The sequence below is a fragment of the Perca fluviatilis genome, chromosome 9 (genome assembly GCF_010015445.1).
Source record: "Perca fluviatilis chromosome 9, GENO_Pfluv_1.0, whole genome shotgun sequence".
In the NCBI taxonomy this organism is placed as follows: domain Eukaryota; kingdom Metazoa; phylum Chordata; class Actinopteri; order Perciformes; family Percidae; genus Perca; species Perca fluviatilis.
This window is the reverse complement of record NC_053120.1, coordinates 33,492,481-33,510,313: the sequence shown is the minus strand read 5'-3', so window position 1 is coordinate 33,510,313 and position 17,833 is coordinate 33,492,481. Positions and strand designations below refer to the sequence as shown.

The following is a 17,833-nucleotide window of genomic DNA, read 5'->3' as shown; positions in this document are numbered from 1 at the left end:
TCCAGTCATTGGGCCAAGTTTCATGTTTCTGCCTCATGCCAGCTCATGGCGATTTGAGACAAACCGGAGCAAAAACAATAGGGTTCTACCCCATCGGGGTTTAACCCCTAACAAAACCTACAGCCACACACTACGTACTCTCCTACAACTATAGGAGGACTTTACCTTCTCAGCCTTATCTCTCTGGAAGCTACTACGTGCTCGGTCACCATAGAGTGAGCTAGACCACTTTCAAAAAAATACAAAAAAATAAGATAAGAAAAAAATATTGAATTAAGATTCCCCTGTTATTGCTTACAGTCACAATTTACCTATATGCTCACACACCCATGAGTGCAACAACTTCAACAAAAACTGTAAATGTTGAGAAACATTCACTAGTGAAATGGATTGAGGTGATTTGTCTTCACCTAAGTACATTATTTCAATAATATTCTAAATTCATCATTCATTACTTTTCCTTCATGCATTAAGAGTGGATTCTGATGCTAAATTAAAATGTGAATTCAATAAGAAGTGTTAGGTGTATGTGCTCCTGGTTTACTCATGGTATCATGGTAAGGCACATAGAATAAAACTGTCCTCGATACATGTAAATGGACTGCATTTATATAGCATATTTCTAGTCTTAATGACTACTCAAAGTGTGCAGTTACACAGTGCAGGCACCATTCACACACACATTCATACACAGGTGGCTGAGGCTGCCATACAAGGTACATAAGATATACATTCATGCACATTCGGGGTTCAGTGCCCAAGGAAACCTGGACTGCAGGGCTAGGGATTGAACCACCGCCCTTCCTATTGATAGATGACGGTATTGTATTTCTTATTGCATTTTTGTAATTTAAGGATTTTATAACTCAGAATGCCTGACACTAGAATGAAATAAATGTTTTCTTGCTATTGTCAGGTCATATTTTGTATGATATCTAAACTGAAACTGGTGAACCAACAGCAGTGAACTAAGAACTCTTCATCCTGTGTGATGCAGCGCTTTACACAGATTAGGCCTGCTAGTGCTGTTTCTCTTTCTCACTGCTTTCTATATAATCAGTTTTATCGTGTTGCATTTAAATCCAGGGACAAGGGGCGTGGCTAGAAGGGGGGCATGGGGTGTCACCGGCTCCCCCTGAAAAATATTAAAATTAATCATAAGTGCAGACACCATGGAAAGCAGACATATGAATCTTCTTCGTGCATTTAGGTCATTATATCAAGACGTGACATGAATAAAGAAACACATGGAGAAAGGTAAATGGTAAATAATGATTTATAAAATGAAAATGTATAGAACTATGGCTCAGGAAAAGTATCACAAAATGGTATCTACGTACAATGTCTACGTGAGGTTTTCCTAGGAAACACACTCACCCACGTTCACACAGACACACACAAACATGAATGCTCCAGGCTTCTTTGTATGCCTTACATTTTCTACAAAGACAGTGTTGGGTATGGATGCACAAAGCAGCTTCCTGCAGGCGAAGAGAAGAACAGAGCAAAGCTCATCAGTCCAACACAAAGCGCTGATGACTCTGTTTGAGAAAAGAGGTGCTTAGAGAAGCCTGCTAGCTTAGCCGAAAAATCTGACAACATATTATTGAACTGAGAGCAGCTTCCAGGGTAAATCAACCATTACTGTAAAAAGCATCAAATCAGTCATATGGGAAAGCACAATTTGCTTAATTTAATTGCATATGTTCTTTCATGGGTATGCTTATTGCTCAGGATTCACACATTCAAGTTTAAATAAAGCATTTATATCCTAGCAAACCAAAATGCATCACTACAATCAGGCTGTTCTCATGAACCATTTGTACAAAAGGCAACGTAAAGAAATGCACTGTAATTTGTAAGCAATACACATATTTGTTTGCTGTATGCACCACAGTGACTGCCGCTGTATAAGAAAGTTATGCAAACTGCATGGGGAGGAGGTCTGGTCGATGGGTGGATCATAAAACACAGTGCTTTCAAGCCGCGGAGCGGAGTTTAGCTTCCTGGGGAAAACAAATAATTTCACCCAGGAAACACGCATCCTTGTCCAGGGAATGTTTTGATCCAAACCACACTCGTTTTCCTAATCTTAAAGGAACACGCCGACTTATTGGGAATTTAGCTTATTCACCCTAAGCCCCAGAGTAAGACAAGTCGATACATACCCTTCTCATCTCCGTGCGTGCTGTAAAGCTGTCTGACGTCTCCAGCGGCATCAGCCCATCACAGAACAGGCAGGTGAATGGTTCCAGTAATCCTACTGCTCGACGAGACAGGAAATCCAACATGTTCCTATATTACATGTTGTGATTTGTAGAGTCATACGTGTCAAAAACAACGTAACATGAGACACAGCCATCTTCTAACCGTAAACAAACCGGGAACTATATTCTCAGGCGGAAGAATATAGTACTTGGGCGGAGTGATATGCTCGCAGCAAGCCTGTCTGAGAATATAGTTCCCGGTTTGTTTACGGTTAGAAGATGGCTGTGTCACATGTTACGTTGTTTTTTGTACACGCTGTGACTCTACAAATCACAACATGTAAATAGGAACATGTTGACGTGTTTTTGTCACTTTTGTCACAATTCGGAGAAGTAGGCTAGTTGGAACCAGTTACCTGCAGGATCTGTGCTGGGATAAGCTAATGCTGGAGCCGTCAGACAGCGTTACAGCACGCACAGTACCAGTAGCATCTGAACTGTTGTCTACCAAGGCTTGCAATGATGAATTGCCTCCTTCTTCAGACAAAATTCAGAAAATTAGACAAACAGTCAGTGCTTCCATATCAAGTACACCATATGTGTTGTGACAGTGTGCACGCAAAACAAATTCCAACATGACACAATTTCATTCGATCAACCTTAAAAACCTGGAGGACATTATACAACATCTGAAAACCTCCTCCTGTTACCTTGATATTCTACCAACGGGTGTTTTCAAAAATGTTTTGAATTGTTTGGCTTCTGATCTTCTACAGATTGTAAACACATCTCTGCTCTCAGGTATCTTCCCACAGGCCCTGAAAACTGCAGTCATCAAGCCACTCCTAAAAAAGAACAATCTAGACACGACACTAATGAGCAACTATAGGCTAATATCAAACCTTCCATTTTTAAGTAAAATCATAGAAAAAGTGTTTTTTCAACAACTCAACCTTTTCTTATCGGTAAACAACAGTTTTGATGCCTTCCAGTCAGGTTTTCGACCACACCACAGCACTGAGACAGCTCTTGTTAAAGTCTTTAATGACATCCACTTAAACACAGATAGTGGCAAAATTTCAGTCTTAGTATTACTTGATCTCAGTGCTGCATTTGATACGGTAGACCATGACATATTACTTGACCGATTGGAAAACTGGGTTGGTCTTTCTGGCTCAGTACTAAAGTGGTTTGAATCCTATTTAAAGTGCCCATATTATGAAAAAAACACTTTTTCTTGGGATTTGGGGTGTTCTTTTGTGTCTCTGGTGCTTCCACACACATACAAACTTTGAAAAAAATCCATCCATGCTGTTTTGAGTGAGATACAGTTTCTGAATGTGTCCTGCCTTCAGTCTCCTAGTGAGCTGTTCAAAATCGGCACCTTGTCGGAAATCGGAAATGAGCTGGCTAACCACAACCGTTAGCTCGTTAGCATGCTAATGCTAATGCTAACGCTAGCATGCTACGTCGTTCTCAATAGCAAAGCACTGCTACAACACACACACAAGTTCACCATAATCTACAAAAGAACTACTTACATGTGTGCCCTCATTTAGAAGTCTCCCAGCTAATCCTGCCTTGTAACTGACCAAAGTTGGAGAAACAGCCTTTCTTTTACTGTCTCTAGAGTTAGCTAGCTGACATGATCTACATCTGAGCTACTGAGCATGTGCGAGTGCAATCAAAGATAGTACAGAAGAAGAAGATGAAAAGAGGTCTCACTCTGTAGCTAAAACAGAAACCAGGTGAAAAGAGGATCTGCAGCAGTGAGAGAGAGCTGTGCAGTACAACAAAAATATGGTGTTTTTTTTTAATTAAACCATGTAAACCTATTCTGGTACAACCTTAAAATACAGTTATGAACCTGAAAATGAGCATAATATGGGCGCTTTAAAGAATAGGGACTACTTTGTGTCTATAGGTAATTATACATCTGAGCATACAGTTCCCCAAGGCTCAGTTCTGGGGCCTCTTCTGTTCAACATCTACATGCTTCCACTGGCTCAGATTATGGAAAACAACAAAATAAGTTACCATAGTTATGACACCCAAATTTACATAACCTTATCGCCAGGGAACTATAGCCCAATACAACAATTAAATATGTGCATTGAACAGATTAATGATTGGATGTGCCAGAACTTTCTTAAATTAAATGAAGAAAAAACGGAGGTGGTTGTTTTTTGAGCAAAAGAGGAACGATTGAAAGTCAGCGCTCAGCTTCAAACGACAATGTTGAAAACAGACAAAGCCAGAAATCTTGGTGTAGTCATGGACTCAGACCTGAATTTTAAAAGCCACATTAACATAATAAAAAAATCAGGCTATTATCACCTTAAAAATATATCAAGGGTTAAAGGACTTATGTCTCAGCAGGATCTGGAAAAACTTGTCCATGCTTTTATCTTCAGTAGACTTGACTACTGTAACGGTGTCTTTACAGGTCTCCCCAAAAAATCAATCAGACAGCTGCAGCTGATTCAGAACGCTGCTGCTCGAGTCCTCACTAAGACCAAGAAAGTGGATCACATCACTCCAGTACTGAAGTCTCTACACTGGCTTCCAGTGCCTCAAAGAATTGATTTCAAAATACTTTTACTGGTTTATAAATCACTAAACGGTTTAGGGCCAAAATACATTTCTGATCTGCTACTACATTATGACCCACCCAGACCTTTCAGGTCATCTGGGACAGGTCTACTTGTTGTCCCCAGAGTCAGAACTAAACAGGGGGAAGCAGCGTTCAGTTTTTATGCTCCACATATTTGGAACAAACTCCCAGAAACCTGTAGGTCCGCTCCAACTCTCAGTTCTTTTAAATCTAAGCTAAAGACCTATCTTTTTGATGTTGCTTTTCTTTAAATAATCTATTTTATTAACTTTAATTTCTTATACTGCACTGTAACTTTTATTCTTATACTGCACTGTAACTTTTATTCTTATACTGCACTATCAATTTTATTATTGTCTTTTAATGTTTTTAATTTGTTTATTAATGTTTTTAAATTGTTTTTAATTGTTTTCTTACTGCTCTTTAATGTTTTATGTAAAGCACTTTGAATTGCCCTGTTGCTGAAATGTGCTACACAAATAAAGCTGCCTTGCCTTGCCTTGCCTTGCCTTGCCCTGCCTTGCCTTGCACAGAGATGAGAAGGGTATGTATCGACTTGTCTTACTCTGGGGGTTACGGTGATTAAGCTAAATTCCCAATAAGTCGGCGTGTTCCTTTAACTAGTCGATGTGGTGCCTAAACTGAACTGTCGTCGCCACATGAAGCTCACTTTTTGTCGCCTAAACTGTAATGTCCGACGAAATGGCCGGCAGCTCGCGGTGGCCTGTACCTGGTTTAAAGTCATCTTTTATCAGGTTAACTCAACTACCAACTGCCGCTGATATGGCAACATTTCCAGGAGATCTGTACCCGCCAACCAGTAACATATTCTCGGATAAACTGAAATAGCAACTGCCGCTAATTCTGCGTCATTTCACAGAGCTCTATAGCCGGTGTCACGGACCAGCCGGCGGTCGCCTATTTTCGTAAGATTTCATACATATCGGTGTGCATACATTTTCGTACGATATAGTTCTGCTTATTGGTAAGATGTGTATAAGGAGGGGTCGAATTAAGGTCGAAGAAGGTTGTGTGGTGGACTAGTGCATATTTCTGACTCGGTCAAGCTAGCCGTCTCTTGCATCTCCATGGTCAAACCAGCTCATTTTATTCATTCATTCATCATTTTCCAGACATTGCTTCGCAAGCAACATTACTATGTCTGCTCTGCTTGCCAAAGTGCCTGTCTGTCTCCAACTTTAGCAGTGGCTGGTTTGACCACAGAGATGCGAGTGATGGCTAGGTTGACCGCAGTTTATTTCTGAGAGAATCATTGCGATGCAATTCTCCGGTTAGCTGCTTCTGCTACTACTATGCGAGCTGCAACATTAGACACTGTATTTTAAAATCTGCTCAAGAAATGGGTTTGGGATTGGTATACCACAAGAGGAATCTGCACACATGATGGAGGGAGTATATATAGCTTTAACTTGTAAGAGGCATGGCCTGATAAGCCTGGTCGCACAGAATTCCGTGAAATTATCACAAATTTGTTATGGTTTTGGTATTTTGTTCTGTGTTTTATCTTATTGTGGTGGTCTGTTTTCCTGTTTTATTTTGACAGTCTGATTTTCTGTCTTGTCTTGTTTTACTTCTTGTCTTTTAGTTTTCCCACTCTTGTGATTGCCTGATGTTTTTCACCTGTTTCCCAGCCCTTGTGTCACCTGCCTCTTGTTACCTCGTTACTCTCTGAATTTAGTCTTTGGGTTTCCCCTTGTCCTGTGTTAGATCATTGTGTTTTTTCTCCAGTTTGTATTACTGTTGGTTAGTCTTCCTGGTTCCGCTTTCCGACCGGAGGGATTTTTGCAGTTCCTAGAACATGAAATTCCTAGAACTCTTTTTTTCTCGTGTTCCGACTGGATCAATTTGGGGATTTTTAAGTTCCTCTGGCCGCAGTTCCTGTAACTCTTTCAGCTCCTACTTCAGGGCAGGGTCTTTTCGCTGTTCCCTTTTCAGCATAGAGAACTAGGTCAACGAGGGTCGGGTTTACGGTACAGAGAGACCAACAAAGGGACAATTTTAACAGTTTTCGCCATCTTAGTCATCACTAAATTCACTTCTGACAACGTTTTAGGTGAGAAATGAATGGTTTAGATTTCGAATATAGGCAGTCTTGCGAATATTGATGCTGAATTGACAATTTGCTTCAAAGTTTTCGGCGTTGAGAAGCTCCATGAAGTGAGGCGACAGCCAGCAGGCGCCTGCCCCGGCTGCTAGGTCGTCGCTCGTACAGTCACGATCAGAGACCCCGCTGTAAGCTGGAGGTCTCTCAGACCGGTCTCGTAAATAAGAGGCTTTTATTTCGCCGTTGACGGTTCGTTTGTTGAAATATCACAACACATGTCCATCATAAGATTAACGGGAACCTGTGGTTAACTGTCTTTTCGGAGTTAAACTCCACAAGCGTGCCCTGCTGGCTTGACAACCTCACTGACCGGGACGACACACACACACACACACACACACACACACACACTAGAGTCCGGATCGGGCCGAATTTTTTTCTCATACTAATGACACATGTAGGCTACATTTTTGTGTGGAAAGCCAGCTTTTATTAAGCAACTGTAGGAAGGCATTCGGAAATGTCAACAGATGAGCGCATCAGCTCACACGGGGCAACAAGCGCACGTTAATAAGCTGTTAAAATGTTCAATGTGTTAACCTTTCCTACTTGCTTCGTTTCCGACCATGGTCAGAAAACCAGGGGAGACTCGTTACCTCCAGGGCCGACGTTATAAAATGAATAACGTCAGGTTTAAAATCCTGTTTCTGGTGAGCAAATGAATGAACTTGGCTTTCAGTCTGGGGTTTATTTCGGACACCGCACACACTGTGTACAAAACTTAAACTTATTCCACCAACTCTGGTTGCATCTACAACATGTCTGCTTCCTCTCTCTCTCTTCTGATCACTTTCCACACACGCTGATCTCTCTTAAAGGAGCCGCAGCACCATTTTACAACAAATACCTTATCACGCTGATGTGACCGAGCCTGACCCGAACCCTACCATAATTTCTAAATATCTGTCCGAACCCGTTGGGTCCCTTCGGACTCGGGTATCCATGCCTTAACACACACACACACACACACACACACAGCAGCAGGCAGAGGCTGGGGCGAGAGAGATACCAGTTTCTCTTCGGGAGACTTGCTTAAATTATGACAAATATGCTATATACATTAGATTTAGAATTTGGTTCATACTTTATTTGGTGTATTTCTTTTATGATTTTAACGCTATAAAGACCGTTGCTGTGCTTGCATCACTCCCTTAACCCTCCTATAGTCCCTATGGCCACTTGGCCAGTGTGAATGCAAATGGAAAAAACGGTTTTGGGGGAGAGTAGTTAGGAGAACTGCTTAGAAGTGGACTTTTCCTATAACTACGTTCCTGTAACTACTTGGTCGGAAAGTGGCTATAGCGTTCCTGTGCTTTCTATTTTACTTGTACTTTATTTTTGTATTACCTGTTTTTGCCTGCTTGTTTCCAGGACTCCTTTGGTTTTTCTTGCATTTTTTGAGTTTTATTAAATCAAAACTATCCTCAGTTTTGATGCACCTATGCATTTGGGTCCACCATTCTCCAGTATTCCATGACAGAATTGTTAACAGTGCATTACGTGGTGGTGGCACGAATGTGTGAAAAATCTGTGTGGCCACCAAGGAAAACAATGGCAATGCAAAGTCAATGAGAAGATGACGTAGCATTAAGAGCAACTAACGGTAGCAAGTAGTATGTAAGGCCGAAATTCGGCGTAAGGAGGTTGGTTGGGGTGTTGGATGGGTCAAACACAGGATTTTCACCCAGGAGACTAGGGTTCATGTCCCGCATGTCAAGTTTCCTAAAGTTGCTTTTTTCTTTTCCGTCCCGTTCTTCCCGCGTGTCACGGAACCGTAATCCCACCCACGACCTTTTCTGAACCCAACCGTCTCGTTCTTCCCGCATGTCACGGAACCGTAAGCCCACCCACGATCTTTTCCTGAACCCAACCGTCCCGTTCTTCCTGCGTGTCACGGAACCGTAAGCCCACCCACGACCTACTGTAATGTAGATTCCATCTGTGACCAGTTCATGATCGATTACCATATGGCATTTTAGCTTTAGCTAACGATAGTTGGTATCACAAATATAATGTCTCCTCTCCCTGTTACAGCTTTACACCTTCGTCTTTTGCTTCTACAGTAAAGAAGGAGTTGACAAGCTTATCTCCGAATCAAGTAATTTTAATTACCAGACCTTGAAGAGGACCACACAGGTAGTACAACGGTGAAGCTGTTTGACACATAAGCAGAGAAATTCTGTCAAAGTTAGAACATTGACGGAACATGAAGGGTTCAGTATGCTTCAAACTAACTAGTTTATAGGAGGTGTAGTCTGAACCAGAGCTACAGGGATGTGGCTGGGCTAACATATCTGCTGATATTAGCTTATTGGACATATATATCGGTATTAGAGTATATATCAGCCAATAAGAATTGCAATATAGAAATGGCACACTGGGTTTAAAGTCATTTAGAAACAGTATCGATCAGAGAGCACCGAGAAGATTTATCAACAAAATGTCTCTGTATGTATATCGGTCACACAAAAAAAGAAAAGGGAGCCATATCAGTTATTTTTTTTATGTGTTTATGTTTTTTAAAAGCTATCAGAATTGGATTTTTTTTATCAGTATCTGCTCCAAAAATCGAAAGTATCTGTTGGGCTATTATAGTCAGAACACAGGCAAATGTGTTTATACCTGTTCTGAATGGTCACACCTGAAGTCAAGGCAAAAAGCTTGCCGTCAGAGAGTGGCAAGATGTGATGAATTGTACAAATGGAGATCACAGCACACACTTCGCACATACTGTCTCAACTTGGTTGGGCTTGCATGTCAGATTCCTGGTTTTGGGAAGCTACAAAAATTGTTGGATGCAATTTTAGGTTCCTACCCTCACCATTGCGTGTAAGTCTGGGACAGTGCCAAAGGAGTGGCAGACCGGGGTGGTGGTTTCCCCTTTCAAAAAGGGGGACCAGAGGGTGTGTGCCAATTACAGGGGTATCACACTTCTCAGCCTCCCTGGTAAAGTCTACTCCAAGGTGCTGGAAAGGAGGGTTCAGCCGAAAGTCGAACCTCAGATTGAAGAGGAACAATGTGGATTCTGTCCTGGTTGCGGAACAATGGACCAGATCTTCACTCTCGCAAGGATCCTGGAGGGAGCCTGGGAGTATGCCCATGTAGGAGAAGGCGTATGACCGGGTCCCCCGGGAGATACTGTGGGAGGTGCTGCGGGAGTATGGGGTGAGGGGGTCTCTTCTCAGGCCATCCAATCTCTGTACAACCAAAGTGAGAGCTGTGTCCGGGTTCTTGGCAGTAAGTCGGACTCGTTTCAGGTGAGGGCTGGCCTCTGCCAGGGCGTAGTCGGGGTGGGGAGGGGTTGCAATTCGGTGGGCTGGGGATCTCTGCGCTGCTCTTTGCAGATGATGTGGTCCTGATGGCATCAAAGGCCTGTGACCTTCAGCACTCACTGGATTGGTTCGCAGCCAAGTGTGAAGCGGCTGGGATGAGGATCAGCACCTCTAAATCTGAGGCCATGGTTCTCAGCAGGAAACCGATGGAGTTCCTACTCCAGGTAGGGAATGAGTCCTTACCCCAAGTGAAGGAGTTCAAATACCTTGGGGTCTTGTTCACGAGTGAGGGCACAATGGAGCGGGAGATTGGTCGTAGAATCGGCGCAGTGAGTGCGGTATTACATTCAATTTATCGCACCATTGTGACGAAAAGAGAGCTGAGCCAGAAGGCAAAGCTCTCGATCTACCGGTCAGTTTTCGTTCCTACCCTCACGTATGGTCATGAAGGCTGGGTCATGACCGAAAGAACGAGATCCAGGGTACAAGCGGCTGAAATGGGTTTCCTCAGGAGAGTGGCTGGCATCTCCCTTAGATATAGGGTGAGAAGCTTAGTCATCCGCGAGGAGCTCGGAGTAGAGCCGCTGCTCCTTTGCGTCGAAAGGAGCCAGTTGAGGTGGTTCGGGCATCTGGTAAGGATGCCCCCTGGGCGCCTCCCTAGGTAGGTGTTCCAGGTACATCCAACTGGGAGGAGGCCTCGGGGAAGACCCAGGACTAGGTGGAGGGATTATATCTCCAACCTGGCCTGGGAACGCCTCGGGATCCCCCAGTCAGAGCTGGCTAATGTGGCTCGGGAAAGGGAAGTTTGGGGTCCCCTGCTGGAGCTGCTCCCCCCACGACCCGACACCGGATAAGCGGACGTAGATGGGTGGATGGAATTTGAGGTTTACAAAATTTGCGAAACGCCCCTTTGGTTGGCAAAGGGTGGTAAATGTAAGTCTGCTTGTGTGGTGAAACAGTATTGCACTGCTAAAGAGGAAATAATTTCAAGACTACTAAAGGGGAAGTAGGTGAATCTATCTTTTAAATAGTCTCTTCATGGCACTGCAACACTAATAATTAATGGTCAGGATTTTGAAGAACAAATAATGGGAACAGAAGCCACAATGAAATACTGGAAAGACAGCATCATTCAAATATATTATGTGCACCTTAAACATGCCTTCTATAAGCAAACAGCATTTTATTTAAGTATTGTTTGCATAGAGCAGATACAGATCCATGCAAAATGGCCCTCTATATTATTGTTGTGGGCTGTATGAGTCAAAACCTTTGCAAATGTGCATGAATATTCATTCTGTTTAGGGTTGAGATAAATTAGTGCAGAACAGACATATGATTTAACGCCAAGAACTAGTTAAAGCGTCACTACTTCCAGAGATTTGTTGCCCATATTATCTGCTTTAGTGGACCATTATGGCTGCCTAATATCACACTGTAAATCAGCAAGGTAATTTCCCCCAGAGACTGGGCAGGGCAGGTACAGTAGCGACAGATTGCTACATGTTGAGGGTGGGGGATGAGGACGGCTGTGGGGGCAAGGCAAGGGCAAGATAAAGGGTGTCATCTGCAGAATGACAATTAAAAAAAGGAGAATGGCAGAAACAGCTAAGCAGAAGGGGCTGGCTTGCCATTTAAACATTAAAAAGACATAATATGTTTGGAAATGAACTGAGCTGACTGGGACGGGGGAGGAGACCAAATAAACTGCCTGGAAATAAACTAAAAAAGACAGGGACAGGAAGACAGAGAGAAGTTAACGTCATACATTGTTTAAAGCTCCAATAATCAATATTCTTTGAAGTAACAATGGATAGAATGAATTTGTAATTACAAAGAGGTCACACGTTAAAATTAACCTGCAGAGAATTATCACCTGACTCTACACGTGTACAGAGCTCTTAAGCATCTTTCAGCTGACTATCTTTTGCGTACAGCTCTCACAATGCACTATCACCAACCATATTCTAGGCAGCAGGACCACTGTACACTTCCTGTCCAGCACCAAATGGCAGAGAATGCTTTTTTTCTTATTTCATTTATTAATTCAACTCCAATAACTGTTTGGTATCTAAGAAGTCAGAAAATAGTTCATAAATGCCCTTCACAATTGTCCAGAGCAGGGATACATGTCTTTCTATAATAGAAGACAGAAAAGAATGAAAATTCACCATTAAAAAAGCTAGAATAAAAAATAAAGTCAATGAGTACAAATGTTACAAATCAATAAATCAATGATAAAAGTTTAATGGACCATGGTCATGAGGCTTCTGGTGGATGGAGCCTGGTCACCCCTCAAGAAGACATGGGAGAGGGATCTGAATATTACACTGGATGATGAGTAGTGGGACAGAATTTGTAGGAAAATTAAAACTATGTCACACAATGTAAGTTGGGGGGCGCCTCACTGAGTTCAAGACTATACATCGCTTCTATTGGACTCTTTTCAGATTGTTTAGACTTGGTTTAAAAGACACACCAAATTGTTGGAAATGTAAGACCGAGGATGGCCAATTACTTCATGTCCTATGGTCCTAGGGTCCAGGAATTTTGGACTGGGATACATGTTAACCTATGTCAGATTGCAGGGACCTAGGTTCTATTCAGCCCAAGATTATTTGTTCTGGGACATGGGTCAATCCTAAACGGGATAGAAAAACACATAAGAAGCTGGGTCCAAAGTAGTTTAATGATAGCCAGACAGATTCTGTTAAGAGGATGGAGAAATGAAGGGGTGCCTTCAATCTAAGAGTGATATGGCTAGAGTGGCAGCATTTGAAAACATGTCATAAATAGTTTGCTAAGAAGCCATGTGCTGGGGTGAAGCATATACTATGTTATCACATATACATGGTATTTGTATTTGGTTTGCAGTTAGTCTACTTTGTTATTGTTTTATTGTATTGTCTTGAATATTACGGTTAATATTTCAACTTGTCTTAGTTGTTGTATAAGGAAGTGACGATGATGAGTGGAGGGGTTCAAGAGGGGAGGGGATGTGTTCATGTTGATAGCTGTGTTTTGTGTTTTGTTTTAATAATACAATAAAAAATGTTAATCATACAAAATTTATATTTCACCTCTGTTTAGAACAGATCTTAGAATGCCGTCTTTTTTATGGGCTAATGTTAATGTAGGTAATGTTACAGTTACTTTCAGTCAACTATTTTTCGTGTTTACTATACGTAGGAATGGGTGCAAGTATAATGATGATCTTCATCCAGATTTTTGCTATTGTTTTTGCTGCTTATCTAAAGACAAACTTAGAGAGTGAATAGTATTTTAAGTTAACAAGTAAGTATACTTTTTTTTGTTGAAGACCGAAACTAAATCAAGATTATGAAGATGGTTGAATGACTGGCTGAAAGAATAAACACTTATCTTTGTGACAGGTCTGTCAAATACTGGGATATTGAGAAACTGCTTTAATTCGGACCATTTGTACAAACCTGGGTTTCTCCTTCCTTTCAGGTATCCCACAACATTGTAGATCTTCTTGTAGGACAGCTGGTTTCCGACAGTCAGAGTAATCTTCTTTCGTTCTAGGAAAAAGAAAAGACAAACTTTAACTCCAGTGGGAAATGAAAAACGTTTTGGAAATTCCCTGAAGGTAATTTCAACAAAAAGTCTTCCAAACCATACAACAATAACGGTTGATTATTGCTTCCCTCTCATAGACCCATAGGAGCCTTTCATAAATTCATAAATTCTCTATGGTAGGATGGAAGTAGGCCATAGTAAGATGTGATTTGCCAGTGTTCAGATGAGAGACAAACCTGTGGGCCAATCATGTGATCTCTTTTTCTCACTATGGGCCGATAACAAAAAGGTTTTCGACCAAGGGGATAAGCCTCTTTCCACAACGCGTACCTCCTATGGCGCCATTTTGATACTAACAAGCACTCACCCGCCGTTAGCATTCCATTGACTGCCATTCATTTTGACGTCACTTTGACAGTGAATAACTTTACATCTGAAGAGTTTAAAGACTTTATTCGTCCATTGTTCATTTCTCAAGAAACACGACAATGTACAAAAGGCTTCATTACATTGTATCTCACGTTATGGCTCCGTAGCAGACGTTTTTGTAACAATTGTGTCATAACAGTGTTTCCTCTCAGATTTTTTTTTAGCAGTGGGGGCAGATCTATTGGACCCCGCCCCCCCGTCCCGCGCCCCGCCGCCAAATGTTTTACGTATTAAACAGAACTGACACTTCGCTGCAACACAAACAAATATATTTATTCACCTCTATTCACACACAATGAGCCATATTTTCATTTCATTTTCATTGAACTGTATTTTTGAGGAACTGTAGGTCTACAAAATGAATTCTACAAGAAATTCTTCAGAGTGAAACCAAAACCCAAAGTAGGCTATAGTATGAAACCATTCATAATGAAACTAATTGCATATTTGCCTCAGTGGCAAAGTTGGCAGCCTTGCAGTGTGCATTTGATTTTTCTTGGCTTTTGGAAAAATAACTCCAAGGCTCGGTTACATTAGAACGGCCAGGACGGTCATTTTGAACCGTTTTGATATTTATATGTGTAATAACTTTGCTAAATAAAAAAAAAATCCTGCTGGTACCTGACTTTTCCTAAAAGAGTCTTTATTTTCATTTAAAATAGTTTTTATATACTGTACATTACACAAAAGGCGTAGAAAATACAATCACTTTGACCTATTTTGGCCATACACTGTCATATTGACTGCTCGGATTTTCGCGGTTTTGTTTTTAATCTTTTGCATGGTTGAAGATGCATCTTGGTTGCTTAGTAATAATCATAGTCTCTGTCAGAGAAATGTAACTAGCGGTCTCGAGTAACAAGTGTGGGCAATGCATCACCGATGGGGCGAAGGCATAGCCAGAGTTGGTAACGTAGGCTACGGCGTGGATGGACTCGGTTCTGAATCAGTAGAAAAGCACCGGGCGATCGCTCTGTGAAACGCGTGGTACACGTCGTAGATGGACGGTAGCTGTCTACGTGTTCATATAACTTTATACATGCTACAACCGGCTGGAATCATTGCACACATCCTCTCCAAGGAGTGCACCAGCTGTAAAATGTCCCGGAGGAAGTTCATTCATGCAGCAACTGGCAGAGGAGCTGAGAGCGGAGTTTATGCAGGAAAAAAAGGGCAGTGGCGCACGGTCCAAACAGCGCTGCGCACCGCAGCAGACACCAAATCGGAGGCAGTGCCTGCCAGGTTAGGTTAGGTTATAAATGTTCAAATAACTAAATACTTTTAATTGTTATTTGGCTGTGAATTATGTTGAATGAATTTCCCCCAATATGTTTCATGAATGTATGAAATCATGGTTTAGTCTACTATGCCATGATATGATATCAAGGGCGTTGTATTGAATCAACAGCCACGTGCAATTTAGCTAGCAGGTGAAGGTGAAACTAAAAATGTGCAAGAACTATAGAATAATACAGGCTTAAATTAACTGACAATATAAGTTATATGACTTAAAGTTCTCAAGAATACATACATGCCATCTCAACCGGGTCCTCCGGACAGCCTCTCTTTTTTCTTTCTCCCTTTTCTCCTCGCGTTGTGAAGTGCGTGTCTGCGCTATTCTCCGTCGATGTGCTCTTTACAATCACTGCTGATAGACGGCTTTTTGTATATATATTTCTGATACCGTGGTGGGAGAAATCTAACCGTGGCGGACCGCCACTTGCCAATCAACATAGAGGAAACACTGCATAACCACGCGACTTACTGTCGCATAGTAGAGGAATTACCGTACAGTACAGGATAAGTTCGCAGGCAGTTTCGACTTACATTAGCTGTTTAAGTTTAATAATTAATGTAACTAGCATTTTAGTAAGCAATAATTACCCTGTGCCTATGTATGTAAGGAGTTACAGAGACGGAGAGCGTAGGTATATACCTACGCTCTCCGTCTCTGCAAGATTGGGAATGATTGAGATTTCTCTTGGCACAGCTACCAGAAGACTTAAAACTTTCAGACATTTTGCTCACATCACATCTACGTCTTTAAGCTCAGTTGGAGGCGGCGCAGTAACGCTCAGCCCTCACCGGAGAAGTGCTTCTAATAGCCTTCACTGGAGCAACAGGATCTGTTGGTCCATTTTACTGTCTATGTTTGTGACCAGAGTGCAACTCATTCAGCCCACGGAAACAGACCAGCCCACCGGGAAATATCCCGGTACTCCCGATGGCCTATCCATGCCTGCAAAGACCTACTTAAAAGAGCAACTCACACATGGCTTGTTCCCTCCCTTTATGTCCGCTTTCACACATTCCATTAGCATCCAGTTTTCCCCTCACACAGCTTCATGTTTTGTTTTATTCTTTAATGTTTTTCAGTTCTTTAGAATGGTCTTTTTCTTGGTCCAAAAATAATGATGTTCATTTTAGGTGTTATATTCAGAAGAGTGTACATGAAGTGGAGGGCAGCGAATAAACCTGTTAAAATCTATAAAAAGAGAGATGAGATGATGATATATAAGTATAGGGGATTCGTAAATTGGGTGAAGATTACCAATATTTAAAACGTAACATTACCAAAGACGGATTGTCATGAAATGCATTAACCCAGTTCGGAACCATCTCGTCCACTGCCAGCTTGACGCAACAGAATTAAATTAAGAAATAGAGATTTGTGCTTTAACCAACATTTTTTTTAAAACCTTATACCTAAATCAGATATCACAATATTTTTGACCAAATACGTCAATGTCGATATTGTGGCGATATTGTATGGTTGACAGTTGGTGCTTTCACAAAATATTGACACATAGGCGTTTTGATGAATAATCACCAATAATAGGATACAATGACTAAGTTGGTAAAGGCAAATTATAAAACAGCTACTCAGTCTGGTAAGTTCCGAAAATGACATCACTTTACTGTGATGCATCCTTCAAAACCAGGAAAAAAAAAACACTTGTGTCATATCATGATATTACCGTATCCAAAATTGTATATGTAAGTGTATCTATATATGTAATATGTAGCCTCATATAGCGATGTCGATATAATATTTAGATAATATCGATATATTGCCCAGCCCTAAGTTCAATTTTATTTATGGTATCAAATCATAACAAGAGTTATCTCAAGACACTTTACAGATAGAGTAAGTCTGGACCACACTCTATACGTACAAAGACCCATCTAGACCACACTATATTTACAAAGACCCAACAATTACCCCAAGAGCAAGCATTTAGTGCAACAGTGGTGAGGAAAAACTTCCTTTTAGGCAGAAACCTCGGACAGACCCAGGCTCTTGGTGGGCGGGCATCTGCCGGACTAATTGGTTGGTTTGGATAATGTACGTTAGGTAACATCCAGATGAATATTAAAGAGCAGTTTCCCTAACTATAGTCTATATCCATGACGTTCCACTTCCGGGATTGCTCCTGTGAGGCAGGAAAGTCCGCCAGATGCATGTCTTTTTTCGCCGATGTCCGTACCGTCCGCGTTCTTTGTGTTGGAATTCTAAACTCTGTTGGATTCATGAGGACTATAACTACTCCTCAGTTCTCTGCGTGGTAAATTGAGACTTTCTGTCCAGTTTTCTCTCACACTTTTGAATGTACAAGATCCACCAAAACAAGTTCCATCCCAAGGC

General features: G+C 41.6%; 1 protein-coding gene across 1 annotated transcript in view; it reads right to left on the bottom strand.

Annotated features, from left to right (window-relative positions):
• Positions 1-17,833, bottom strand: part of LOC120566032 (inactive N-acetylated-alpha-linked acidic dipeptidase-like protein 2) — a 519,707-nt gene that overhangs the window by 252,606 nt on the left and 249,268 nt on the right. Inside the window, exon 9 of the mRNA XM_039812233.1 lies at positions 13,668-13,760. Coding sequence (XP_039668167.1) covers positions 13,668-13,760 — 93 coding nt within the window. The remainder of the gene's footprint in view (positions 1-13,667; positions 13,761-17,833) is intronic.